The following is a 25,076-nucleotide window of genomic DNA, read 5'->3' as shown; positions in this document are numbered from 1 at the left end:
TTGGGGTTGCAGCATTAAAAAGGTTGAGAACCACTGTTCTAGGGAGTGATTATTGTAATTCTCTTCCTCTATCTCCTTCCCAGCTCAAGATTAAGCATTGTCTCTTGTCTCACCTACCCTTCCTGGAAATGTGCTCCACCCTTCCTGAAAAACTGCCATTTCACTGTAATTCATCACACCACCTGCCCCTTCATAAGCACAATCCATACGGTGGGATACCAAGATACTTGTAGTTGGTCTGTATTTCTGCTATGTGACTTGCTGGTATTTCTATTCCATCACTATTAACTACCTTCCCTTTCTTTACTATCTTTCAGCCACATTTCTCCAGTCCAGTTGACATCCCAATGTCCTCTCTGTAGATCCATGTCAGTTAGATCAGCGAGTCGATATCTCATGGTAGTTCCATTCTTGAATTTGTATCCATATCCAGTCTGTGTGATTGACTGAGGGGTTGAAGCCTGTGCAAAACAGCAGCAGGGAAAGTACATTACCTTGGTATATGCCGCAATTGATGGATCTGTTTCCTTGTGGGGGTATTTCATTATCAGGACTGTCCTTCCTTGTATTAGCTGGCCTGGGTAAGAACCTGCTACTAGCAGTTGGTTCATCTGTGCTGCTAAGCATTCATGTACTGCTGATTATTTTTTTTAGCCAATACGTGTGGTTATTTGCTGGGTGTCTATTAATATGATGGTGACTGGTTCCTGTTCTGGGAAATTAATTTTGTCTGCTCTTGGATCTAGCAGCCACTTTGCATTGATGTTATGTGTCTGCTGTTTCTCTTATATCTTCTTCCAATACTCTTCATTTTCTGCTGTTGATAGATCTGCTGTTACTGTGTTGTTGCACTGCAGTTTTGAGTACACTTTGGATGGTTCTTTACAGAGGAGGACATTTATCTTCTTGGTCGCTGCATTTCTAGTGTATCTCCTTATCTGGCAGTCAGTACCTTTGTTTAGTAGTCTCTAAGACTTCAGATGGAGTCAGGCCTTTGTATTTTTTTCATTGATCAAATCTTAACTTTAATATTCACATCCTTCTGTAATTCCACCAGTTGACTAATCTCTCTCTAAGTTGTCTTGATCTTAGCCTCTAACCTCATTTTCTGGGTGTGTGGGTGTGTACTGTTGTTCTTGATCATGTAGCCAAGCATCCCAGCATTACAGCGGCTGTAGCATATATCAGTTCATTGGTTTGAATTATAGTGAACGCTTTATTAGGAATTGTAGTGAACGCTTTATTAGCATCTTTTAGCATACTGTTGGATGGTACTTCTGCACTGAGCCTTGGTAACTGGTCTTGAAGATTGACTGCAGATACTTTAGCCATGAAAAGACTGGACAACCATTTGTCTGGTATAGGGTTTCCTGCCTGAGCAGGGGGTTGGACTAGAAGACCTCCAAGGTATCTTCCAACTCTATTATTATTATTATTATTATTATTATTATTATTATTATTATTATTATTATTATTATTAATTACTACTACTACTACTACTACTACTACTACTACTACTACTGCTGTTTTATGCCTCACATTAGTTGCTCTGCTCTGTAAAGGAGGAGGTGAACGTGATGTTCCAGCTTCAGGTGTTGGGTGCATATCTAATTGTACTTCCAGGTCTTCTTGAGTCTCATATGTTATGTGTAGTTGGTCTTTCTCAAGTTGTGAGAGTAGCTTCCCTTTACAATGTTGAAAAGTCAGATACTGTAATTTAGCTGTTTTTCAGTTAGTGTGGATGTAGGTCTTTTGTCCATCCATAGCTCCCTCATACTCTTCTTATATCCCCTCTCATTAAATTTACTGTTGTAATTAGCATTCATCAATTCAAGGTTTTCTTACCTAGTCCATTTATGGTTTGTTCCAATAATCCACATTGTCAGATTGTCCTGGTTCCCCAACAGCTGACATAGAACCTGTTGACCCAGATGACATCTGTGCTGGCATTACTTTCCTAGTTTGTCTCACTGTCATATTTAAGCTAGGCAGATGAAGTGTTAAGAGGTCTTGCTCAAGGACATGTATTGGTATGTTTAGGTACCAGCTGAGATTCGAATCCTGGCCTCCCATCTGCACACACAGACACACTCTCACAGTATAATATATATGTATACGTGTATGTGTGTATAAATGATGAGGAAGCAGTTCAGTACCAGTTTTCCAGCTATACATCAATTTTTGGGAGTTTATGCTGATAAAATACAGTGCTTTTACCATCTCCACTTTATAAGCCTGGTATGCATAGTTGAGCTTAAATGTATTGCTCTAGAGTAAAAAGTGTTGCTTTTCATGTATTTGAATCTAACTCTCCAAAATTTATGACCAGTGCTCTATGTACGTCTCATTTACTCAGGACTCAGACAGAGGGAATATTTAATGTTCTTGGATTTCCATCAACATAAGGAAATCATATAACAGCTTTAGGGAATTATTTTCCCTGTTTGAAGATGTTTCTTTTATTTAGAATCTGCTATAATTGGGAATATTTTGCTCTCTTATGAATTTACTGGTATTTCCAGAGAAAGAAGTCCCAGAAAAGAAGAAAATGAAAAAGGAAGCTGGAAATAAAAAAACAGCACCTGTTAGCATTCTTTTTGGTTACCCCTTATCAGAACGTAAACAGATGGCCCTTCTTATGCAGATGACTGCAAGAGACAACAGCCCAGGTAATAGCAGAACTCTTTCCATTTGTATATAACTCTCTAATCAAAGGCATGTAGAGGGTAAGGTAACATAGCAGGACATTTTGATTTTAATTGGAACTGTACTGCAATTTACTCCTGATTTGGGATGAATGGGATAATAGACCAACTTTATTTTAAAAATTGTCACTTGTACGCTGACAATTAATGTAACATGATTAATCCTGAGGCACCCTTCATGACAAAAAGCTTTACTAAGTACTGGGACATGTATTCTGAATACACATGCATGGGATTGATTTGTGGATTAACCATCTCTAGTAGTTGAAGGGTAAAGTATTCAAGTCATGGCTTCATATATTTAATTTGGCAGTTAAATTATTTTTATTTTTAATTTGGCAATACTATTTTGCAGATTTATTTTCCCTCCAAGTCAGGCTAGGTTAAATATAGTAATTTTGAAAAAAAAAATGGAGCTTTATTTAAAACTAACACTTAAAAATTTAATCCATCGGGTATTAATAAAAATGCAGTTTATTCTGATCATAATCTGTTTACAAATGTTACATTCTTAATTGTTACACTAAACGGGAGAGAGAGAGAGAGAGAGGAGTACAGTATATCTGAAGAATGAATTTGTTAACATTCATTTTTGCAGTTTTTTACTGATTCATAGTTTGTTTTTGTTTTTGTGTAGATCCTAATTTAAATCACCCTTTACAAACAGTGACAACACAAAAGAAAACTCCAAGCTCCTCATCACGCCAAAAAGACAAAGTTAACAAAAGAAATGAACGAGGGGAAACCCCCTTACATACAGCTGCCATTAGAGGTGATGTTAAACAAGTTAAAGAATTAATTAGTCTTGGTGCAAATGTGAACGTGAAAGATTTTGCAGGTAAGTTTGATGAGTAGTCAGTTTTAAGACTATCTGTATTTTACAATTAGTAAAATTATTGATCCCTTATCAAATATGAAACTGAATTTCAGATTTACTGTAAGACTCTTTACAATACAGGTTTTTTAAAAACAGTGAATTTGAATATTTAGAATTTCTCAAAAGCAGGGAAATGGGTAATAGTCATCTTCCCACCTCTCACTTGAGTTCTACAGTCTAGATATAACTGGATATAGAGTTTCACCTAGCAACTGAAAGATGTCCTCTTTTCAAATAGAATCTAGATGGGACAGAATTCCTCTTCTACAGGATTTTTATCCAGGTCCACTAGGTATAAGTAGTTTGGGAGTGTGTGACATTAGTACAATCCCAAAAGTGGAGTACCAATGAAAAACATATTTTGATTTTAATAAATGCAATGAAATAGGTACAGGTAATCCTTGAGTTATGACAGCAGTTAGGAATGGAATTTCTTTTGCCAAGGAAATAAAGGTAACATCACATCACTTAGGGACAACAAGTCCTGCATCCCCATTGCTATTGTCAAGCAAGGATTGTGGTCATTAAGCAAACACCTCCTTGCAACTATAGGCTTTCAATAACTACCTGGGGAATCCAGCAGGAAGTTGCAATCCCCAAGGACGTGCAAGCAGGCTGGGAGGCAGGTAAACGGCAGGTATGTGAGGATGGAGGAGGGTTCGTGGGTTGTCAGAGAAGCGTGATACAAGGTTTGTGGAGTGTACATGGGTGGGGGAGACTTACCTGAACAATTTGTGACTTTCCCTGCCAGTTTCCCCATTGATTTTGCTTGCAATCACTACAGGATCCTTCAACTATTGTAAGTACGAGCTGGTTGACAAGTGTCCAGATTACAAACATTACTGCAGGGATGCTGGGACATTTTAGGTTGTAACTTTAATCATCATTGGATGAGTGGTTGTTAATTGAGGACTACCTATACTAGGCAAATAAGAGCACTACATCAAATTATGCAAAATTAGTAATTACCAAAATTAGTAATTATTAATCTGTAAACAAACAAACACATAGAAAATGGAAGCAGAAATAAAGCAACCTAACTGAGTAAAGCAGCACTAAAAAGAAAACACCACTGACATTTCTGCCTACATTTTCTGCACTATGTTTACTGTTTTTGATCCAGTTCTCTAGGGCTTTTGAGCACAAGGCCTGAATTCAGGCTAAAACTTGTTTGTAGATTACATACCTTTGGATAAGAATTTCAGAAGACATACCTGATGTTGCTTTTTAGAATAACTGAACATTTTCAAAGAATATTCTTTGGAGACTTAAGTTTCATAACTCTATTAATTATTAATTATTTTGTATAGGAAATCTGGTTCTATCATATTTAGGAACTGCAACCATCCTTGATTCTATCTAATTGCTTTTCATTAGAAAATGATAGTGCCTTTTTAAAACTGGAATTGACAGAATTACCATCTAAACTTCAGTCCCTATAGCTGAAAATAATAAAATAAGACACATCAAAATTAAATAAAAATACAATATTTTCAGTACAATTGTGATCATGCCTAGTTGTAATTGGATTGGATTTTTTGGGTGGTAGAAACAGTAATATATAATAAATTCATAATGAAGAAGAATGTGTAAGTGCCTCATCTAATTAATAATTTGTGGGGGGAAATGAGAGAATAAAAATAATTAGTAACTTTATGCAACTTAGAAAATACTTTGAGCAATTTCAGCATTGTTCTATAAAGCAATAGGCATGTATTCTGAAAGTCTTTTCTAAAAATATGTAATATAAAAATCATTTGGTTTTTTTCCAAAAACAGTTAATATAAAGAATTTTACTCTGTGGTATCTTTAGTTTCCAGCAAGTTGCATTTGGAAAAACACAATATATTAAATCTGGCAAACTGTATTATGTGCAATGTATAAAACAAAACAATACTCTGGCTTTAAAATTACTTGTAGCTTACTTATAAAAAATATATTTGTACTATCTGCATTTTGAAAATTTGATAAAGACAAAACATTAAAATTAAAATTATGTTCTGCCTTTTGTTATAGGTTGGACACCACTCCATGAAGCTTGTAATGCTGGTTATTATGATGTTGCTAAGGTTTTGATAGCAGCAGGGGCAGATGTAAATACTCAAGGCTTAGATGATGATACACCACTCCATGATTCTGCAAGCAGTGGACATAGAAAGGTAGGTATCATTCATGGAAAAATTAAATACGTAATATGTGTTTATTTTTAATAAACAAAGCTGACTAATCAGAATGTAACAAAGGAATCCTATATTATCAGTTAGACCCTTGGATATGAATAATTTGTTATCAGCATCATGGCAAAGACAATGGGAATTATTTTACTGTGCATTTCAAGGTATCTATTCAGATAGAGATTCAAATCATATGCAGTCACAACCATAATATATATGGCAATAAAGGAGAATTACAATATAGCTCAACAATATTATCTGTGAAAATATATAATAATAAAGCCACTGGAGAAAGAAGCCTGCAAAGAAACACAGAATCTTCATAGGTGTTCTCAGCCATTCTAGGCCATAGGTGTCTCAAAAGTGCTTTAAAAAAAAAAAAAAAGGCAACTTGACTTTCTCATTTTTCTTTAAGACATTTCACTTCTCATCTAAGAAGCTTCTTCCAATTCTGAAGAACCGAAGAAGTTTCTTGAATGACAAGTGAAATGCTTTAAAGAAAAATCAGAAAGTCCAGTTACCTTTTTTTTTTTTTTAAAAAAAGGACCTTTGGGACACCCATGACCTGGATGACTGAGAATCCGCATAGACAATCTTCCTAGGTCGATGTTTCAAGAACCTTTATAGAGGAAAAGTTCTTTTATTAAGTTGTGAAGGCAAAGCATAAGACCCAGACAGTTCGGTATGCAATGTCTGGTATCTCAGTTTATAGGAAAGCAGGGAATGGAAGTTAGTCCTACTAAAGGGAAATTTATTAAGGGTCAAATTGATGTTGACTCTTAGCAACCACATAGATTTTATCCAGGAGAATCTGTCCCCAACCTGGTCCTTCAGATCCTCCAATAATGTACCCATTGCCACTGTATGTAAGTCCATCCACTTTGCTGCTTGTTCTTCTTCTTTTTCTTCCATATATCCCAGTACTGTAGACTTCTCCAGGAAGTTGGATTTTCATATAATATGCCAAAATACAATAATTTGAGTCCATCATTTGTGTCTCAAGTAAAAATTCAGGGTTGATTTGTTCAGTTATTCCTTTTTTTTCTCCCTAACTATCTATTGTATTTTCCAACACTAAAGTTCAAAAGCATCAATACTTCTTCTATCATGTTTTAATAAAATACCTGTCGATGTCATGTCAATAATAATAGTAATAATAATAACAACAACAACAACAACAATAATAATAATAATAATAATAATAATAGCAGTAGTAGTAGTAGTAGTAGTAATAATAATAATAATAATAATAATACCCCTGCTCAGGCAGGAAACCCTATACCATTTCAGACAAATAACTGTCCAGTTTCTTCTTAAAAACTTCCAGTTTTTAACTTCACAGCTTCTGGAGGCAGGTTGTTCCATTGATTAATTGTTCTAACTGTCAGGAAGTTTCTCCGGAGTTCTAGGTTGCTTTTATATCTACTACAACTTCAAAAACTGCTTTAGAATAATCACAGATGGCACTTGCCATTTAAGAAATATCAGGATTTCAACATTTTTCATCATAGCTATCATTCTACCATTTATTGATAGAATCAGTATACATGGGGCATTTTTCAGAGTAACAGTGTTAAAAATACAGATAGATAAGATAGGATAACCTTTATTGTCATTTTTTTTACTGTGGGCACAACGGCACACATCAAAAATGAAATTTAGTTGCCCGCCCTCAAAGTGAAACACATACATGACACACACCTAAAACATACTATATACAGGTTAGTGTTTTAGGTTTATTTCTTTTTTTATAGATATTTTATTAATTTTTTATAGTTACAAATCTTTAGTGCTTGATAAACAATGTGTTGTCTGGGTCCACATATTTAACATTAATAATAATATAACTTCCATCCCTAGTCTGTTTTTCTAGCCATTTGTAAAAATTATCCCATGTTTGAAAATATTCTGTGTCTTCTTTCCCTTTTATTTTCAATGGTTTATTTCTTGATCAAACTTTTTTAAAATGGGGCTTTTAGTTGCAATGAACTTAATATTTCAGATTGTAAAGTTGCTCCTCCGACATGGTGGTAATCCATTCCAAGCCAATAAACATGGAGAAAGACCTGTAGATGTAGCAGAAACAGAAGAACTGGAACTATTACTGAAAAGAGAAGTTCCTATTTCTGATGATGAAGATAGCTGTTCAGGTCAGGAAAAATGATGTTAAATTATCAGTGTTTGTATATACTATGTTTAAATTGTGTAATATTTCAAAATACTAGCACAAGTAGGGGTATGCAAATGGGTTCTTTGTTGCTAAATTTTGGTATCAAAGGACTTGCAAATTTTAAGTTAACTCAGGGAATTTGACTTGATAAATTGAAATATGTATGTAGAATATATTAATAAACATTGTAAATACGAACTTCAGAAATATTTTGTTAATCCATTAAATTAATTAAAATGTACATTATTTCAACTGCTGTGTTTAGTAATAGGAATGGATAAAATAGGTTTGCTTGATTATTTCAAGTGTCTTCAAAAAGTATCCTTCTTGACAGATACAGAAGTAAGAAGATATATTTTAATTTTATAAAATACATAATTATTCCAGGATATTAGAATTATAGTGCAAAAAAAAAACCTTTTGGGGCCTTCTGTTGTTCCAGCTATTTCTGATGTTTCTGTTTATATTTTTAGTGTGTATATAGAATTATCATTGTTATTGTTATTGTATATACCTGTCATTTAAACTTGTGGAATGAAAAAACATAAAACACAATAAGACATCCATAGTAAGGGGGAAAAAAGAACATAAATGCAATAAATTATGCATGGTAAGAAAAAATAACATAACTAGATTAAAATGTTCATAGTAAGTAAAATGAATTGAAAGTCCTAAATAACAAATAATATAATTGGTTTTTTGAATTGTAGTTTATCCCTGAAATTCTCTATCAAATTACTATTATTCCATGTTAAATATAACAGTGTTTTATTATAAAATTAATTTTTCTTAAACATTTCATATTTACTTCTGTCTAATTTATACTACACTAATTTGAACTAATGAAAACGCATGACAAATATGTAAGATTTTATTGCCATTAATAGCAAAGAAATGAACACAGCAGCAACATGTTTTTCTATTCTAGATCTTGATGAAGCACCATCTGTAAATCCTTCCAGCATTGAATGCAATATAGATTCTGAGACAGAGAAAGAATCTCTAGCTAATGACAACAAACATGTTTCTAATAAGACACCTCTTTCATCTGCTCTTGATGAATATGAGTTTAAAGATGATGAAGAAGAAGAAGTTAAGAAAATGATAGATGATAGACATATTCCTCGGAAAGATCTGAGAAAAGAAGATATGTCTGAAACAGAACAAAGTAACTTATTTCTTACACAGGAAAAACTATCATTTCCAAAAACATTTAAAAATAAAAAACAGAAACCTTCCAGAGTCCTGTATTCAAGTTCTGAAAGTTCAGATGAAGACATTCTTCAAGACAAAAAAATAATATCTCCTTCATGTACTGTTACAGAAATTTCAAATTCTGATGCAAAGATTAAAAAAGAATATGGTTATAATGAATATAAACAAAAAGGAAAAGTTAAAAGAAAACTAAAAAATCAAAGCAAAAACAAAGAAAACCAGCAATTAAAACAGGAAAAAGATCATTCCAGATTGACAAGCCTGGGTGTTTCTCTGTTAGAATCATTAGACAAAAGCAAAGAAGATGAGAATTTCCGAAAAACATTTAGCCCAAAGGAGGATTCTTCTTTGTCCTTACTCCATATTACTCCTAGTAGATCCCCTAAACATCCATGTGGCATTAATGAAAAACAGTCTTCAACACTTAAACAAGAAAATGTTAAAATGTGTTTATCTCCAGAAGGGTCAGAAGTAACTTCACAATCTGAATTAATTCGATATGACCATAATGCAGATACCGATTTTCTTTTAGAAAATTCTAGTAATAAGTCTTACAAGAACAGAGACAAAAGTAAGCATCAGAAAGAATTTATTTTAGAATTTAGTGAGAAATCCAGTCCTAAACTTAAAGATGAAGATAACAGTCCAATCTTTGAAAATTCTGACACTATGATGAAGAAGACTGACAAGGAGGGGAAAATGCTTAAAAAGCATAAATTGAAGCACAAAGAAAAGGAAAGAGATAAGCATAAAAAGGAACAGGATGGAGAGAAAGAAAGATATAAGCATAAGGAAAATTCCAAGGATGTCCAGAGGAACATTGAGTTTGATAGAGAATTTTGGAAAGAAAATTTTTTCAAAAGTGATGAGACAGAAGATATGTCAACTGTAGAGCATGACCCTCAAATGTCGGAGAAGAAATCTAAATTGGAAAAGATCTTAATTAAAGAAGACAAATATGTGAAAGAGAGAAGCTTTCAAAAAGATAAAAATTTTAGAGAAGAAAAAGAAAGAGAAAAAACTAAAAAAGAAAATGACAAGGAAGAGAAAACAAAAGAGCATAGCATGTTTCTTGATAAAGAAGCAGATTTATTCTGTTCAGGTGTTAGGGATATGGCAACAAATATAACTGTAATAGAGAAGGAAGACAATGATAAACAAGAAAAAAAGGATCATAGAGAAAAAAATGAAAAGCGGAACTCTTCTATTGAAAAAATAGAAAGAAAAAATACAGATAAAGACAAAAAAGTAAAATGTGAACACAAATCAGAAAAGGATAAATTAGATTCTCTTGAAAATAATGAAAAAACAAAAGAAAAGGAAAAGGTATACTTTCAACAGGTAGAAAAAACAAATAAAGAGCATGATAAGTTAAAAAGCTTCAATACTATTAAAAAGCTTGATGACAAAGAAAAAATCAAAGAAAGATTTGAAAAGAAGCATGATAAAGAAAAAAATGACAGATTCTTTTCGGAATCTAAAGAAAAACCCAGCAATGATAAGAAATGCAAGAGTTCCGAAAAGGACAGTGAATATTCAAAAATGGAAAAGGGTAGAAACAAAGAAAAAGAAATGGAAAAAAAAGAGAAACCAAAAGAACGTGATAGTTCAGTAATTACAAACATGAAGCAAACAGCAGAAGAGAAAAAATGCAGTAGTGAAAAAACTTTATTCTTAAAAGAGAAGCCAAAGGATGAATTGCTGAAAACTCCTGATGGAAGAGAGAAGGATAAAAAAGATAAAGACATTGACAGATACAAAGAGCGTGACAAATATAAAGATAAAATGCAGCAAAATAATGTACCTAAATTAAAATCTGAAACTGAAAAGCTTAAATCTAAACCATTACCAGTGTCTAAAGATACTCGACCTAAAGAAAAGAGGTTATTAAATGATGACTTGATGCAGACAAGCTTTGAAAGAATGCTTAGTCTTAAAGATCTGGAAATTGAACAATGGCATAGAAAACACAAAGAAAAAATAAAACAGAAGGAAAAAGAAAGATTAAAGAATCGATCCTGTACTGAACTTAATAAAATAAAAGATAAGGATAAAATAAAATATTCTGAATCAAAGAACAAAGAACTGAGTCGTTCAAAAAGTTCGGAGTTATCAGATGCTTCTGGGAAAGATAAACAACTAAAAGATGCTACCAGCAGTAGATCACAGTCAGTTGATATAAAAAATTCTAGTGGAAAACCATCCCTAGCATTGGACAGTAGCTTAAGTAGGTCTCCTAGATCAGAAAGCGAAAAAACTGGTCTAACCTCCAGATCAATATCCATGATTTCAATTGCTAGCTCAGAGGATTCTTGTCATGCTACAGTAACTCCTCCAAGACCTGTTGTTGAGTATGATTCAGATTTTATGCTTGAAGGATCTGATTCTCAAATGTCTTTTTCACATTCACCATTTTTGCCTAGTGCCAAGTCACCTGCAAACTATGAGAATGATAGTTTGTCAGAGTTGCCAGAGCGCAATAAAGCACCTATTTTAAACAGACTTCCTCCAGCTTATATTAGATCAGCATCAGTCGAAGATGTAAAATTTGTTATAAATGATTGCAGACCAGTTGTCGAAGTGCGAAGATGCAGTATGCCAGCTGTTTATGAAAATACAAAACAGTCCCGAGTATCAGAAGAAAGTAGTCACAGTACTTTGCTCTCAGTTCAAAGTTATAATTCTTTTCCTAAACATGAATGTTGCAATTTGCTTGAAAAGGATTCCCAGAATGGACTGACCAGCTTGTATTCCAGTTCCGCTTTATCCCCGAGTAGATCTGTTCATAAACTTAATGCATTAGATGCAGTTGGTAAAAACGCTGCTCCTTCAAGCTCATCAGGAGAAAGTCATACATATTTAGAGCATAATAATACAACTCCATCAAGTAAAACATGGGATGTGCCTTTGGATAGATTTATTTCATTAAATAGTGAGTGTTCCTGTTCAAATTATTCAGGCTGTGAGCTTGATGCAACAAATGTCTCAACCGTAACTAATTTTGAAAATAAAACTATGAAAGAGCAGAAAAATTCTGAATCTTTTTATCATCATGCTGAAAATGTATCAAATCCTACATCCCAGGAAATGGCAGAATTTTTGTCTGTTCAGTCATGTTGCCCTTCTCAGATTCAGCCAAGCACAGATACAATTTATATGTCAAAGCATGTAGCTTTGTCAGATACAAACAGCCAAGAGCTTGTGATTAAGAACCCACAAAGTTCCATTCAACCTAGCAACTCGATCTTAGACATAGATGCTGCCAACAAAAAAAAGATAGAAAAAAATGTTTTCTTGTCAAACAACAAAAAAGCAGATATGCTTATCACAGTTTATCCTGAAAATATTACTAAAGATATTTCACAAAATTTTGAAAAGGATTTTGTTGCAAATGATCCTCGTTTACACTCCAGTACAAGTTCATCTGCAGTAAGTAAGCTTATTTATAAAACGTCACAAGCTGAGGAACTGGATAATAGTGTAATTGATATTCAGTTCCAAGGTGAAAAACCCCATTCCGTTGACATCTGTTCATCCCATATGGCTGGTAATAAAAATGACCTAGATCTTCAAGATCTAAATGGTAGAACGTTGAAAGGAATTACAAATGAGTACAATAGAAATTTTTTTAATATGGACAGTGCAGAAAACAATTCAATGGAAGAAAGGCAACAGTACCTACCGCCTCATTTGGAAAGCCATCCACAGTTAATTGGACATGAAGTACATAAATATAGTCCAAGTATTAAATTAGAATTGGAAGAAGCAGTAGAAGATCCTAAAGCACAACACTATGAAATTCCTCAAAGAATTACAAGGAATAGAGCAAATATCCTTGCTAATCAAAGTAAGCAGAATCTTTCTGGTTGCTCCCAGATCTCAGAAAGAGATTTTGACTCATCTGCCTCTTTGAAAGGACGGATAAGATTAACTGAGGAAGATGATGCTCAGCCACATCATCCACGTAAGAGAAAGCTGTCACGTGTTCCTCAGCCTGTTCAAATAAATGCGTCTTTAATGCAAGCTAAAGAAAAAACTCATCAGTCTCTGGCAGCTGTTGTAGACTCTCTAAAACTAGAAGAGATTCAGCCATACAGTTCAGAGAGAGCAAATCCGTATTTTGAATATTTGCATATAAGAAAGAAAATAGAAGAGAAACGTAAATTACTATGTAGCGTTATTCCTCAAGCACCCCAGTATTATGATGAATATGTAACCTTCAATGGATCATACCTCCTAGATGGCAATCCCCTGAGCAAGATATGCATTCCAACAGTAAGTAACTGGGAATTTGAGTTACTATAGAATTAATTGTTGGCTCTCGCTTTAAAAGCTCCATTTCATTGTAAGTTAACAATATCAGTGTTTATCTTGCTGATATGCTGAGTCAGAATATTCAGACATAATCATGTTATACTCATGCATTCCCTCCAACAACAAATATAAAATGTGTATTATGCAAATTCGGAATTAAAAAAAGATTTCTTGACTGCATCACGAAAAAATTGCACATAGTACAACCACTGATTTATATGTTAGATATCTTGGCTCCTCATCAGACATTTGATACAGGAGAAATGTATTTGGAGGATGTCAGAGTCTGGATGGAGAGGAACAGACTTAGAATGAATCTTTTCAAAACTGGATAACTTTGGACCTTTGGCTAAATTATTCCAGGGTAATAATTTACCCTGGTTCTGAATATGGTTGCATTCCTCTGCTCAGAAGTACTCTGCAACTTGGAGATGACTCCTTGGCTGACAGTTCCTGCTCAAGTACATTCCTACATATTTTTTTAATTATATAAATTCCTATACATAGATTCCCTCATCAGCATTTATACAGAGAAATGGATGCAAATTAGCTTAGTTATCATGTGTTCATGTGGTAGTTTGGTGAAAAATCACCTTATTTATTCTATATCAATTCATAGAAAGACAACTTCCCCCCATAAATATCTATGGAGACATAGCCTGGTAAAAAGAAATAGAAAAAGAAGAAGCAGGAGGTGCAAATGATAACAAACTTCACTGCTCAAAAATTGGTTGCCTTTACAGATTAACTAAAGATTAGCAATTGCTTGAGAGTTTTTAATCAAAGAAATTTGGACTCTTTTTTAAATATATATCTAAATAAGGGTTTGCCCTCTTTCCTTGTTCAGTTACCTTTTCCCCTTGTCTCTCATCTCCAGTTGGTTTTGTTCCTCCCCTTTCTCTTTTCTTTTCTTCTTCCTTGTTCTCTTCAGCCTTTATTTTGTCTTTTTGGTTGTTTCTTGATGTTATTCAAAGAATAGGAAACACATATGAGTACATATGTGTTTCCTATTCTTTGAAAAACAGCAAGAAACAACCAAAAAGACAAAATAAAGTACATATGTGTTTTTATGTACATATGAGTACATATATGTTTTTCTATGTGACGGTGATTTGTGTATGACAGAAAGAATGGTTGGGATATATAGATATGGGATTTATTTTATAAAAGAATTACCTTATTTTACAAGCAATTCTCATTAGTAGTTATTTATTGCATTTAGTAGTTCTTTGTAATATTACTTGTATTTTTATATATGTATATCATCTTTGACCTAGCCCTGACTTTTTTGGAGTGACTGCTGAATATGTATGTGTACACACATTTATTAGAGAAGGAAAATTTCCAGAATTGGTTTGAGCTACAGCAGACAACTTTAGGCTGACAAAATGAGAAAACTGGAAATTGCATAGACTTTTTGTCTGGATTTACCTTTTTTTCCCTATTTATCTTTTTCTGGCAAGAATATTTTAAACACATGGTAATATTTTTCTGGTGTGTATTTTTGATGACATTCTTGGATTGGTGATGCAAGATTGCAGTGTAAAATATTTAGAACAATCTTGTATGAATGATCAATTTTACTAGAACCAAGCCTTACATCAAGTCCAACCTTACGTCCCAATGTATTTTAAAATTACTGTATTTAAAAAAATTCAGGAGAATATAAAGCAAGTGTTTCATTTTTTAATACTCAGTTTTGCCTCAAATTTAGCCACCACTTAAATACTATAATTTTTCACCTCCCATCAAATGTATCTTTTACATATTCAGAATATATATCTTTTGCATATATAGATTTACATCAAAGTGATATTTCTTTCACAGATTACACCACCACCATCACTATCTGATCCACTTAAGGAACTCTTTAGACAGCAAGAAGTTGTAAGGATGAAACTTCGTTTACAACACAGTATTGAAAGGGTAAGAATGTAATAAAATCTACTGACTGATCGCCACTTTTAAGAAGTTTTCATTTTTTAAATGAAAATTTTAAGGAAGAAATTATATTATTAAGTTGGTTGATTCAGAACTAAATGTTTCCATTTTTTCAAGGGAATTTTAAAATACAATGCATTGTATATTTTTAACAGGATTCCTTCATAAGTATAGGGAAAAGTTGGTTTTTCAGAGAAATAAGATGTATCTTTTGAGTTTTAAAAATGACTATATGATTTTGCTAAATTATATGTCTTTTAATTTAATTAGGAAAAGCTTATTGTTTCCAATGAGCAAGAAGTACTACGAGTCCATTATCGAGCAGCAAGAACTTTAGCAAATCAGACTTTGCCTTTCAGTGCATGTACAGTTCTGCTGGATGCTGAAGTATATAACGTGCCTCTTGATACACAGGTAAAAAAAGTTGTTTGAAGAAATATAGTAAAAGTAAAATTATTGACTCATTGGAAATATAAGTTTATATCCATGCAATTAATTGGAACTAGTAGCAAAGTTGTGTGCCTTTGTGTTCTTCCATGAGGTTTCTTTGTCTTGGGATTATTGTTGATTCTAGTATTGTCTTTAGATGGGTAGGCAATGCCTATGAAACAAAAGATTTGTGATTTGGGGGTCCTGCTAGAGCAACAGGTGGGGGCCATAGTTAAAAAGTTAGTTTTGCCAGCATAAGCTAGTATGCCAGTTGCAATCATACCTGCTATAGAAGGATACAATTATAGTATGTATGTATGTATGTATGTATGTATGTATGTATGTATGTATGTATGTATATAACATTTCTATAGCTGTCCATCTCAAGGCTACCTCTGAGTGGCTCACAACCCCAAAATAAAACAATATCTATCTACAATAAAATAAAAACATTAAAACAAAAAAAGACTGGCACTGTAGCTAAAGTTTCTCATTCAGCCCACAACAGTTCATCCCATCAATCTCGCTGTATCCTAGCACTTAGGAAAAAAGCAAGTGTTTTTTGAAAGGTTAAAAGGATGGGGCCCTGCTGAACCTTGGAAAAAGGTGTGTTCCATAGGCATTAGGCTGCCACAGAAAAGGCACACTTCCTAGGTCCATAAAATGGCAACATTTAAAGGGAAAGGACTAGGAGCATGCCCACCTTATCTGATCTGGTAGGACAGGCAGATGGTCTTAGCAAGAAGCAGCCCCACAAATAACTTAGTCTTGTGCCATTTGGACTTTAAAGGTAATAACCAGCATTTTGAATTGTACCTAGAAGGAAACTGGAAGCCAGTGTGCAACTTGTACAACAGGATTGTAATATGGATGAACCTAGCAGCATACAGTGTCGTGGAAGCCACCACATTCTGCACTAATAACTTCCGGACAATCTTCAAGGGCAGCCCTATGTAAAGCACATTGCAGTAATCCAAGCAGAAGTGACCAAGGCATGAATAACCAAGAACAAAGCCTCCCAGATGTTGTGGGAGGTAAAGCAAGTGCAGTGAGTCTAGGACAGTGTTTCTCAACCTTGACAATTTTAAGGTATGTGGACTTCAACTCCCAGAATTCCACAGCCAGCAATGCTGGCTGTGGAATTCTGGGAGTTGAAGTCCACATGCCTTAAAATTGTCAAGGTTGAGAAACACTGGTCTAGGAGGACCCCCAAATTGCATTCCAGATCAGTCCAGGGAAGTGCTTCCCCACCCAGAGTCAAAGATAAGGTAACACCTGAATCTGAGAGAGGCTAGTTTCTTCCCATGCAGACCCTTACACCTCCATGCACTCAGCCAGTACCATACCAGCATCATCTGCCCTTCTAGGAGTGCAGGTGTATAGCTATACTGAGGATACTGCATCCCATGTTCAGTGGTTAGGGTTAAAATCTGAGCCCTGGGGTGCCCCACATTGCAGAGACCTATGCTCAACCTCTCCATTCCTCACCAATGCTAACTAGAACCAGCTATGGAGGAAGGAAGGAGAACCACTGCAAAACTGCCACACACTCCCAACTCCAAAAACTGTTGCTATCATCACCACTCAATTGGACTACTGTAGCTCACTTTACATGAGCCGCCCTTTAATAATTATTTTGAAACTGGCTTGGAATATGTAGCTTGCATACTTGCATTTCTGACACTAGAAGCATATAACATCATTGTAGCAGACCTACACTGGTTACTGATAGGTTTCTGAATAGAATTGAAAATGCTGGTGTTGACCTATAAAGCCCTTCAGGTTTGGCAGTTGGGCATCTAGAGAACTACCTATTCCCAACATTAGCCTGACGTATCAGATTATTTTGGGAATAGCTACTAATGTTCCACGCTTCCAGTAGGTGAAGAAAACTGAAGCTAGATCGTGCTGCTTCTCTCTGGCAATGTCATTACTATGGGATAGCCTTTGATTGGAGATCAAATTCACTTGCTTCCCTATTAGCTTTTAGGGTGTTATTGGAAGCTGAACAGCTTCTTCACAAAAAAAACAGCTTTTTATTACCATTGTTATGTTTTCATTGTTGCCTTGTTATTTTAACTGAGATTTGATTGTTGTTTTGTAAGCAAGTGAGAATTGGTCAATTTTGAAACCTTATACAAACCATATACAAACCATATACAAACATACGTCTGAGAGAGTATTCAAGAGATGTTTGGAGAAGAGGTCCAGGAGTAAGCCTTTTTTAGTGGTCTCCCCATTTTTGTAAATAGTTTTGCCCCATAAGGCCAGGTTGGACCCCTCTTGCAACCTTTTGAAAGACAGTATAGATCTAGTCTTATTCTTCTGAATTTCTGGAGTGTAGAGTACTATATTAGGAGGCTGCTATTGTGTTGATCCTCAGTTTTGGGAAGGAACTGTATTCGTGATCTTAATGGACAATGTTTTTATAATTAATTGTGTTATCTATTCTGTAAAATGAATAAAACACAATGATACAAAACAATATAGTTCTTTGAAATCATGCGTGTTTTAAAACACAGTTCCTGGTTCTTCAGTTTTATTCAAGAAAGACAAAAGATACTTTTAATCTATACATAGTTAAGGAATGTGTTAGTATGAAATATAATCAGCAATGGCTTGAACACTATAACTTAATGGGTGTGTTGAAATTTATGAAAAATAGATATTAATAGCTATTAGTTTTAAAAAGATAAAAGGAATATGTCTTTGAATAGTGGGGGGGGGGTTAATGAGAAGTGGGAGAGGTATTGCTTTTGTGACACCTTAAATTTCATTGAAACTTTGTGGGCTGGGTAGACCTTTTGTTTGATCAACCATACCTCTCGTTAAGTTCTTGTGTTTATGTCCTAAAGATTTTCTCCATTTTATATTTATCTTACAAATGATGACCAGAGATATTTAGAATAATGTTTAAATTTTACCATGATTGCTGTTGATTTTCTAAGCAAAAGGTTGTAAAGATTGTTATAAAATGGTGAGCATTGGAGCATTGCAATTGTGTTAAAATGTGTTATAAATTTTCCAAATACATAAAATTGTATTTATATTAATTCATTCATCCCACAAAGAAGCATTGTGATACTAATGTAAAATTTCTTTACATTTGTATATGACTTGAAACCAAGTGGGTGTAGGCAGTAGAAAATAGAGATGTTTTATGAACTATCAGAAGAGCATCAATAGAGCTTACAATGCAGCTGTATTGCTGAATTAAAGCTATATTATCAAAGGCATAACCTATGAAGAAAACACACACTGTAGGGGGCTATAAAAAGATACAGGTAGTCCTTGATTAACAACTGCCCTATTTAGGAACTATTCACAGTCATGACAGTGCTAAAAAAATAACTTTATGATGATCCTCAAACACAACATTCCTGCAATCACATAGTTGCCACTTAGGTGCTTCATAACAGATGCAGATTTACAACCATCGCAGCACCACATTTGCAAGCTTCACAGCTGGCTTCCAACAAACAAAGCCAATGGAGAAGCTAGCAGTAAAATTGTAAGTTCTAATCACACATGATGTCTCACTTCATGTTCTGCTGCACTTGCATAACAAGTGCAGCAGAACTGATGTCATAAGTCCAGTGTGGTCAAATGAAGTTTTGCTTAATGACTGCAACACTTAGTGACAGAGTTGACAGTCCCAACTGTGGGAGTTAGGTGAGGAGTACCTATAGTGGAAAAGAGATTGTGCAGTAAAGATTTCTCTGGATTGTCTAGCAAATCCCATTTTTTTAATTTTAATTCTTCCATTAAATGGAAATAATCTTACCCTAAAAATATCATCTTTAGAGACAAACTGTAGTTTTCATTAAACATATAGATCCATCAAAGATATTGTGTAGCATGGGAATGAATGGACATTGGCCTATAATTAACAGGTATAATTTTTGATATGTTTAATTTACAGACTGATGACAGTAAAGCATCAGTTAGAGACAGATTTAATGCAAGGCAATTTATGTCATGGTTACAGGATGTGGATGACAAATTTGACAAATTAAAGGTACGTATCTTCATTGAACTCCTCCAAAAATATTTTTCCATTAAACATTTCTAGTATCTCATTAGATATGCTGCCCACTCTATCTGACTCTTTTGTGTTATTACAAATTCAAGTGGAAATAGCATTTTATCTTGCTCATCTGCTAAAAACAACCCTCCCAAAATGTCTTTAGATCTATTCTAAAAAGACTGTTTGCTATTAGATTTCAAATGAGAAAGAAATAGTAGCATAGCTGATGTAATAGCATTGGTATCCACATTTCTGTTCTACATTCTAATCAAAACTGTTTTATATGATACTGAGTCAGAAGGAGCAGTTTCTACAGTTTCCAACTATTATTCTGATTTTTGCGCAGTACTGGAAGAATCGTTTGGTCAGAAATTTCTCCCATCGAATAGATGAGTAAGCCAATGGTGGCCATTATACACTTTAGAGTATAGCAGAATTCTAACTCAGATATTCTTAATACACTTTCCCAAGTACACAGTCAAGACAAATGCAAATACATGCAACCACTTTTGTTTCAGTGGAAGTTAAAGAGCATATTTTCTCCTAATTCAAACAAGACCCTATTGAATGAAACAATATACAGTAAAATTTTAGGCTATGTATAAGACAAGCTCGTGTGCCAAAAGCACATAGGTGCAGCAGAAAAATAGGGGAAATGTTACTAGCTATAATAGCTAAAATGAATCTCCAAATTGAGCAATTCTTAAGAAGTGAATCTATATCAATGCTATAATTATATTTGCAATTTAAAGATGCACAGAACATTTCAGAGTCAAAATGTTTTTATCTGCGGAGTGTCTTGTTTAGACTTTGGAATGTAATTCTGACCCAGTATCCCAGAAGCTATCTAGTTTACAATGTCAAATTTTGAGGTGGGAACAGTTAATTCTATGTCAGATCAGGATATTCTGAAAATGAAATGCTTCAACCACAGATATTTTGCATATTTCCAGTGCAGTTCAGAGAAGACAAAGCAAAGATGAAGTCTATAGGACACACATAAAAACTTTCATTCTTGTTCTTTGGAATTATATCACTAGAATCTTAATTATGTTAAAGAGTAACTTGCATATATACCAGTGATGGCGAACCTTTTAGAGACTGAGTGCCCAAAAACCGCCCAGCCCATCCGCCTGCTCCGCCACCTGCCCCTGCTCCACCCCCCACTCCGTCCCCACCCACTCGCAGGGCCCCCACCGCCACGGCCTGCCACAGATTGCCCAGGCAGTCCTGCAGCGCTGTGGCGGCCATGCCTTCCACCCACACCCAGAAGCATCATCTGCGCACATTGGGGCGCAAAGATGGAATCTTGTCTCTGCTGCTTGGCTGCAATGTCCTTGGCTGCACTGTTCCGCGTGGGCCACACCCAGGGGTGACTTTCTGGGAGGGCTGCTGGTGAGGGGAGGAGTGGGGGGAGGCGGAGCTGGGGCAACGGCATGTGTGCCCACAGAGAGGGCTCTGAGTGCCGCCTCTGGCACGCGTGCCATAGGTTCGCCACCACCATTTGAAAAAATGGTGCAAAATATATTTCTACATTTTTTAAAAGGAAACAGTTAATACAAGACTCATCAACTTTATAGAATAGAAAATATGAAGAAATACCCAGTACAAAGTAAAACCCACTGTAATTAATACAGGTGGTCCTTGCTTACCAACCACTCGCTCAACCGTTTAAAGTTACTACTGTGCTGAAAAAATAACTTTACAACCATTTATGATTTTCACAGTATCCCTCAGTCACATTGATCATCATTACAGTCAATTCTCATTCTCCTGTACCTAATCTGTTGTTTTCTTTTTTCCTCTTTGCAGAGCAGAAAGAATTAGAACAGAGTAAACATGCATACAATGGAAATACACATCAAAATCAATGTACTGGTGCTGACAGCCATGAGTGCTGGTATTTTTCCCATTATGTGCCTGCTTACTCTCTTCTAATCCCTTCATCTCCAGTTGCTCTGCTCTGCATGGGGAGTAATGGAATTAACTTCCCCTGTAGATCTTGCCCTGACCAAACAGAAAAAGATGGCCAGCATGAACCTAAATTGGTTGGTCAATCCGCTTGTGGGGACATTCTTTCTGCAAGTATGCTGAGATAGAGACTCCAGCTGGGTGCAATTCATAACATCAAAGGGAGCCATGAAAATGCCCTTTGGGGTCCCTTCAGATCCTAGCCAGGAAGAGATATGCAAAAGCTAATGGATGTCTTTTCAAGGCAGATGCAAATCTCCCCTGTGGCCAAGAAGGAATAAAGGTCCTCGTCAGCAGCAGCAGACAAGGGACACCGCTTCTTTACTCTGCTCCTCTTGGGAGTTGTGTGCAATCCATTGTTCACCACTCATCTTTCCTCAGTTTCCTGTGCCATATTGGACTAGGGTTAACTCTCTCTGCCATATGCATGACTAACAGCCCTCATTTCTCTCACTGATATCTTCCCATTCAAACGCACTGCCCAGATTTGCAAAGTAAGAAAGAGGGAATACCCACATATCTCTCTCTCTCTCCTGCCCCTATCAATATCCAAGTCACTCTAGTGCTTCCATGCCCTTTCTTCTCTTGTATGTCAATTGCAGCCCCTCTTCTCCCCTTGGCCCACAAGCAAAGAAGGGCCCTGATAAGTGATTACTCTCTTCTGCGTCCCTTCACAGAATAGAAAAACTGGAGGTTAAGGGGTTAGAAGAGAGTAAGGAGGCACATAGTGGGAAATATACGTAGCCATTTGCCAAGCATGCTCACAGCTGTCAACACCAGTGCATTGCTTTTGAGGTGTATTCTCTGTAGTGTGCCTTATTCTCTTCTAATCCCTTCTCTCCAGTGATACAAGCATTTGTTAACTACCCAGTGCTGGGATGAGCATTACAAAGGGCAGGGTAATGGTTAGCAGACAAACAAAAGCCAAAAAGTATGAAATTATTACTCTTATCAGTTTCAACCCAGAAAGCACAGTCATGGTCAGGTGATTTTCCACTTAGCAACCCACTTTACATAGCAACCAAGTTGCTAGTCTCAACTGTAATTGCTAAACTAGGACTACCTGTAAGTGCATGTAAAATTGAAGTGTAAGAGTGCTATTGTTTTACAGGATAGATTGTACTTCTGTTTTTTTAATAATTTAAACACAAGAGACTATTATTAAAATTAATATTCAATACAGTACTTGCATTATAATTAACATTATGGATTAAAATTTTAAAATAAATCTGTAAACATCGGAATAGGTTATGAGAACCAGGCCAAACCATTTCACAAGTCTAATTTACCTGTGGATTGCCAAACTAATAGCTTCTGGATTAATAGAAGTACAGTGTGCTTTTTATATAGAAGCTTGCTTGAGATAACTAAAGATTCTTCTATTTATTTTGAAATAGACATGTCTCCTGATGAGGCAGCAACATGAAGCAGCAGCTTTAAATGCTGTTCAGAGACTGGAATGGCAGCTTAAACTACAAGAACTTGATCCTGCAACTTACAAATCAGTCAGCATTTATGAAATCCAGGAATTCTATGTTCCTCTTGTGGATGTTAATGACGACTTTGAATTGACACCTATATGACAGCTAGCATTTCTTGCTGTTACAGCTCAAGACTGTGGGATGTTTAAATTATAGCACTAAAATGGAATACTGCCTTTATCAATATTCCATGTATTCCTTCTGAAATGTGCTCCAGATCTCATTCAGTATTGCACATGTAAATACCATTTGTTAATAAATGGTATTATTTTAGCTTTTGGGTTCAAAAAGCATCTACTCAATAAATCTTACCTATGACAGTCTTTCACTCAAGATTTAACAGCGCTGGCAGCTGTTATAAGTCCACCAAAAAGTCTTGCTATTTAAAGTTGACTTCAATGCTTTTTATTATTAAACTTACAAAAACAACAAAAACCTGTGGAAGAACTTTTAAGTTTGTGGGAATGTGCAGAATGAGTCTATTCATCTTACATAATTTATAGGTTAACTGTACAGTTTTCTTTTTGAAACAGATGTTATATTGTTTTCATTTTTTAAAATAACTTATTTTATACATATTGTGCAAATGTAAATACTCTTATATTTAATGTTCAGCCCTGTACAAAAATAGATATTTTAATTGTAAAACTGTTTTGTCTAATGTTTATTGGACCAAAATTGTTGTTGTTTCTTATGTGTAATGTACAAACGATTTTCTTTTAAAAGCATGATGTTTGATTTAGCTGCTTGTTCATCACCATTACTGCTAAGATTTGATACTGAGTGGTATTGCATGCTAGCTCAGTTGAATTTTTCCCTACTATAGGGTACCTAACTGATTGAAATATTTGTTACCAATCCAATATACGGCTTTGTACAGCATCCATTCATTCAGAGAAATTTGCATGAATCCCTTATCATTGTAGTATGTTGCAGTGCTTATTGGATTATGTCTTAACTCCACAGAGCCATTTGTCGTTTGCTCTGCTGCTATAATGCCATATTTGTGACTTAACTTGAAAAGAGTATTTTGTTTAAAATCTTTACAAGATTAGAAAACCAGCTCTTACATCCTGGTCTCTAAAGGAGTTTTTCAGTGTCCAATTTATTTCCTTTTACATGCCTCTCAATGAGAAATCTTAAATTGTATATTGTCTATTTTAATATTCCCTGATAGAAACATATGTAAATAACTGTAAATAACTATGTTTAATAAATTCTATTGGTCATGCTAACAGATGTTTGAATCCTTGTGATTGTGAAATTTTCATTTTTGAAGTTTTATACAATTTGACAAATAAATCCTTGAAAGTTCCATGATAAGATTGTACTTGTATATTCCTATTATTTGTGAACATATAATTAATATATTGCTATTAGTAAAATGCCTGCCACTGTGACGGGGAGTATATACTGGTAGAAGGGTTTTAGAACTTTGGAATCAGGAGAGTCGGCCTTGCCCAAGCTGTGCTTTGGAGCTTTCAAAGAGGTACTGAGTTTGCACACTTTCTTTCTTAATGACTATCACTGGAAATGGATTTTAAATTGCTTTAGGTATAGTATTAAGATCCTTTAGAAAGACAAGTATTATTACACTGGGTGATTTTTCTTCAATTTTCAGTGAAAGAAGTTTCACTTAAGCTTAAGAACTTAACCAAAATCTTTGTTATTTGTAATAAGCAGCAAAAGGATGATTTTATATAGCTTTTAAATGACTAAGATGCCAAATTGATAGGAAATAACACGGAATATAATAATTATAATACTTCCTT

At 34.9% G+C, this 25,076-nt stretch overlaps 1 protein-coding gene across 2 annotated transcripts in view; it reads left to right on the top strand.

The window, feature by feature from the left end:
- ANKRD12 (ankyrin repeat domain 12) overlaps positions 1-24,610 on the top strand; it is a 67,731-nt gene extending 43,121 nt beyond the window's left edge. For both annotated transcript variants that reach the window (XM_015814266.1, XM_015814267.1), the window contains exons 4-12: positions 2,523-2,669; positions 3,343-3,543; positions 5,599-5,741; positions 7,759-7,906; positions 8,855-13,416; positions 15,283-15,381; positions 15,667-15,810; positions 19,748-19,843; positions 23,221-24,610. In XM_015814266.1, coding sequence (XP_015669752.1) covers positions 2,523-2,669; positions 3,343-3,543; positions 5,599-5,741; positions 7,759-7,906; positions 8,855-13,416; positions 15,283-15,381; positions 15,667-15,810; positions 19,748-19,843; positions 23,221-23,406 — 5,726 coding nt within the window. In that variant the 3' untranslated portion in view covers positions 23,407-24,610. The remainder of the gene's footprint in view (positions 1-2,522; positions 2,670-3,342; positions 3,544-5,598; positions 5,742-7,758; positions 7,907-8,854; positions 13,417-15,282; positions 15,382-15,666; positions 15,811-19,747; positions 19,844-23,220) is intronic.
- Positions 24,611-25,076: the final 466 nt, after the last annotated feature.

The sequence above is a fragment of the Protobothrops mucrosquamatus genome, unplaced genomic scaffold, assembly GCF_001527695.2.
Source record: "Protobothrops mucrosquamatus isolate PMUCROS unplaced genomic scaffold, P.Mucros_1.0 scaffold233, whole genome shotgun sequence".
Lineage (NCBI taxonomy): Eukaryota > Metazoa > Chordata > Lepidosauria > Squamata > Viperidae > Protobothrops > Protobothrops mucrosquamatus.
The sequence above is the reverse complement of the archived record's forward strand: the minus strand, read 5'-3'. Positions and strand labels throughout refer to the sequence as shown.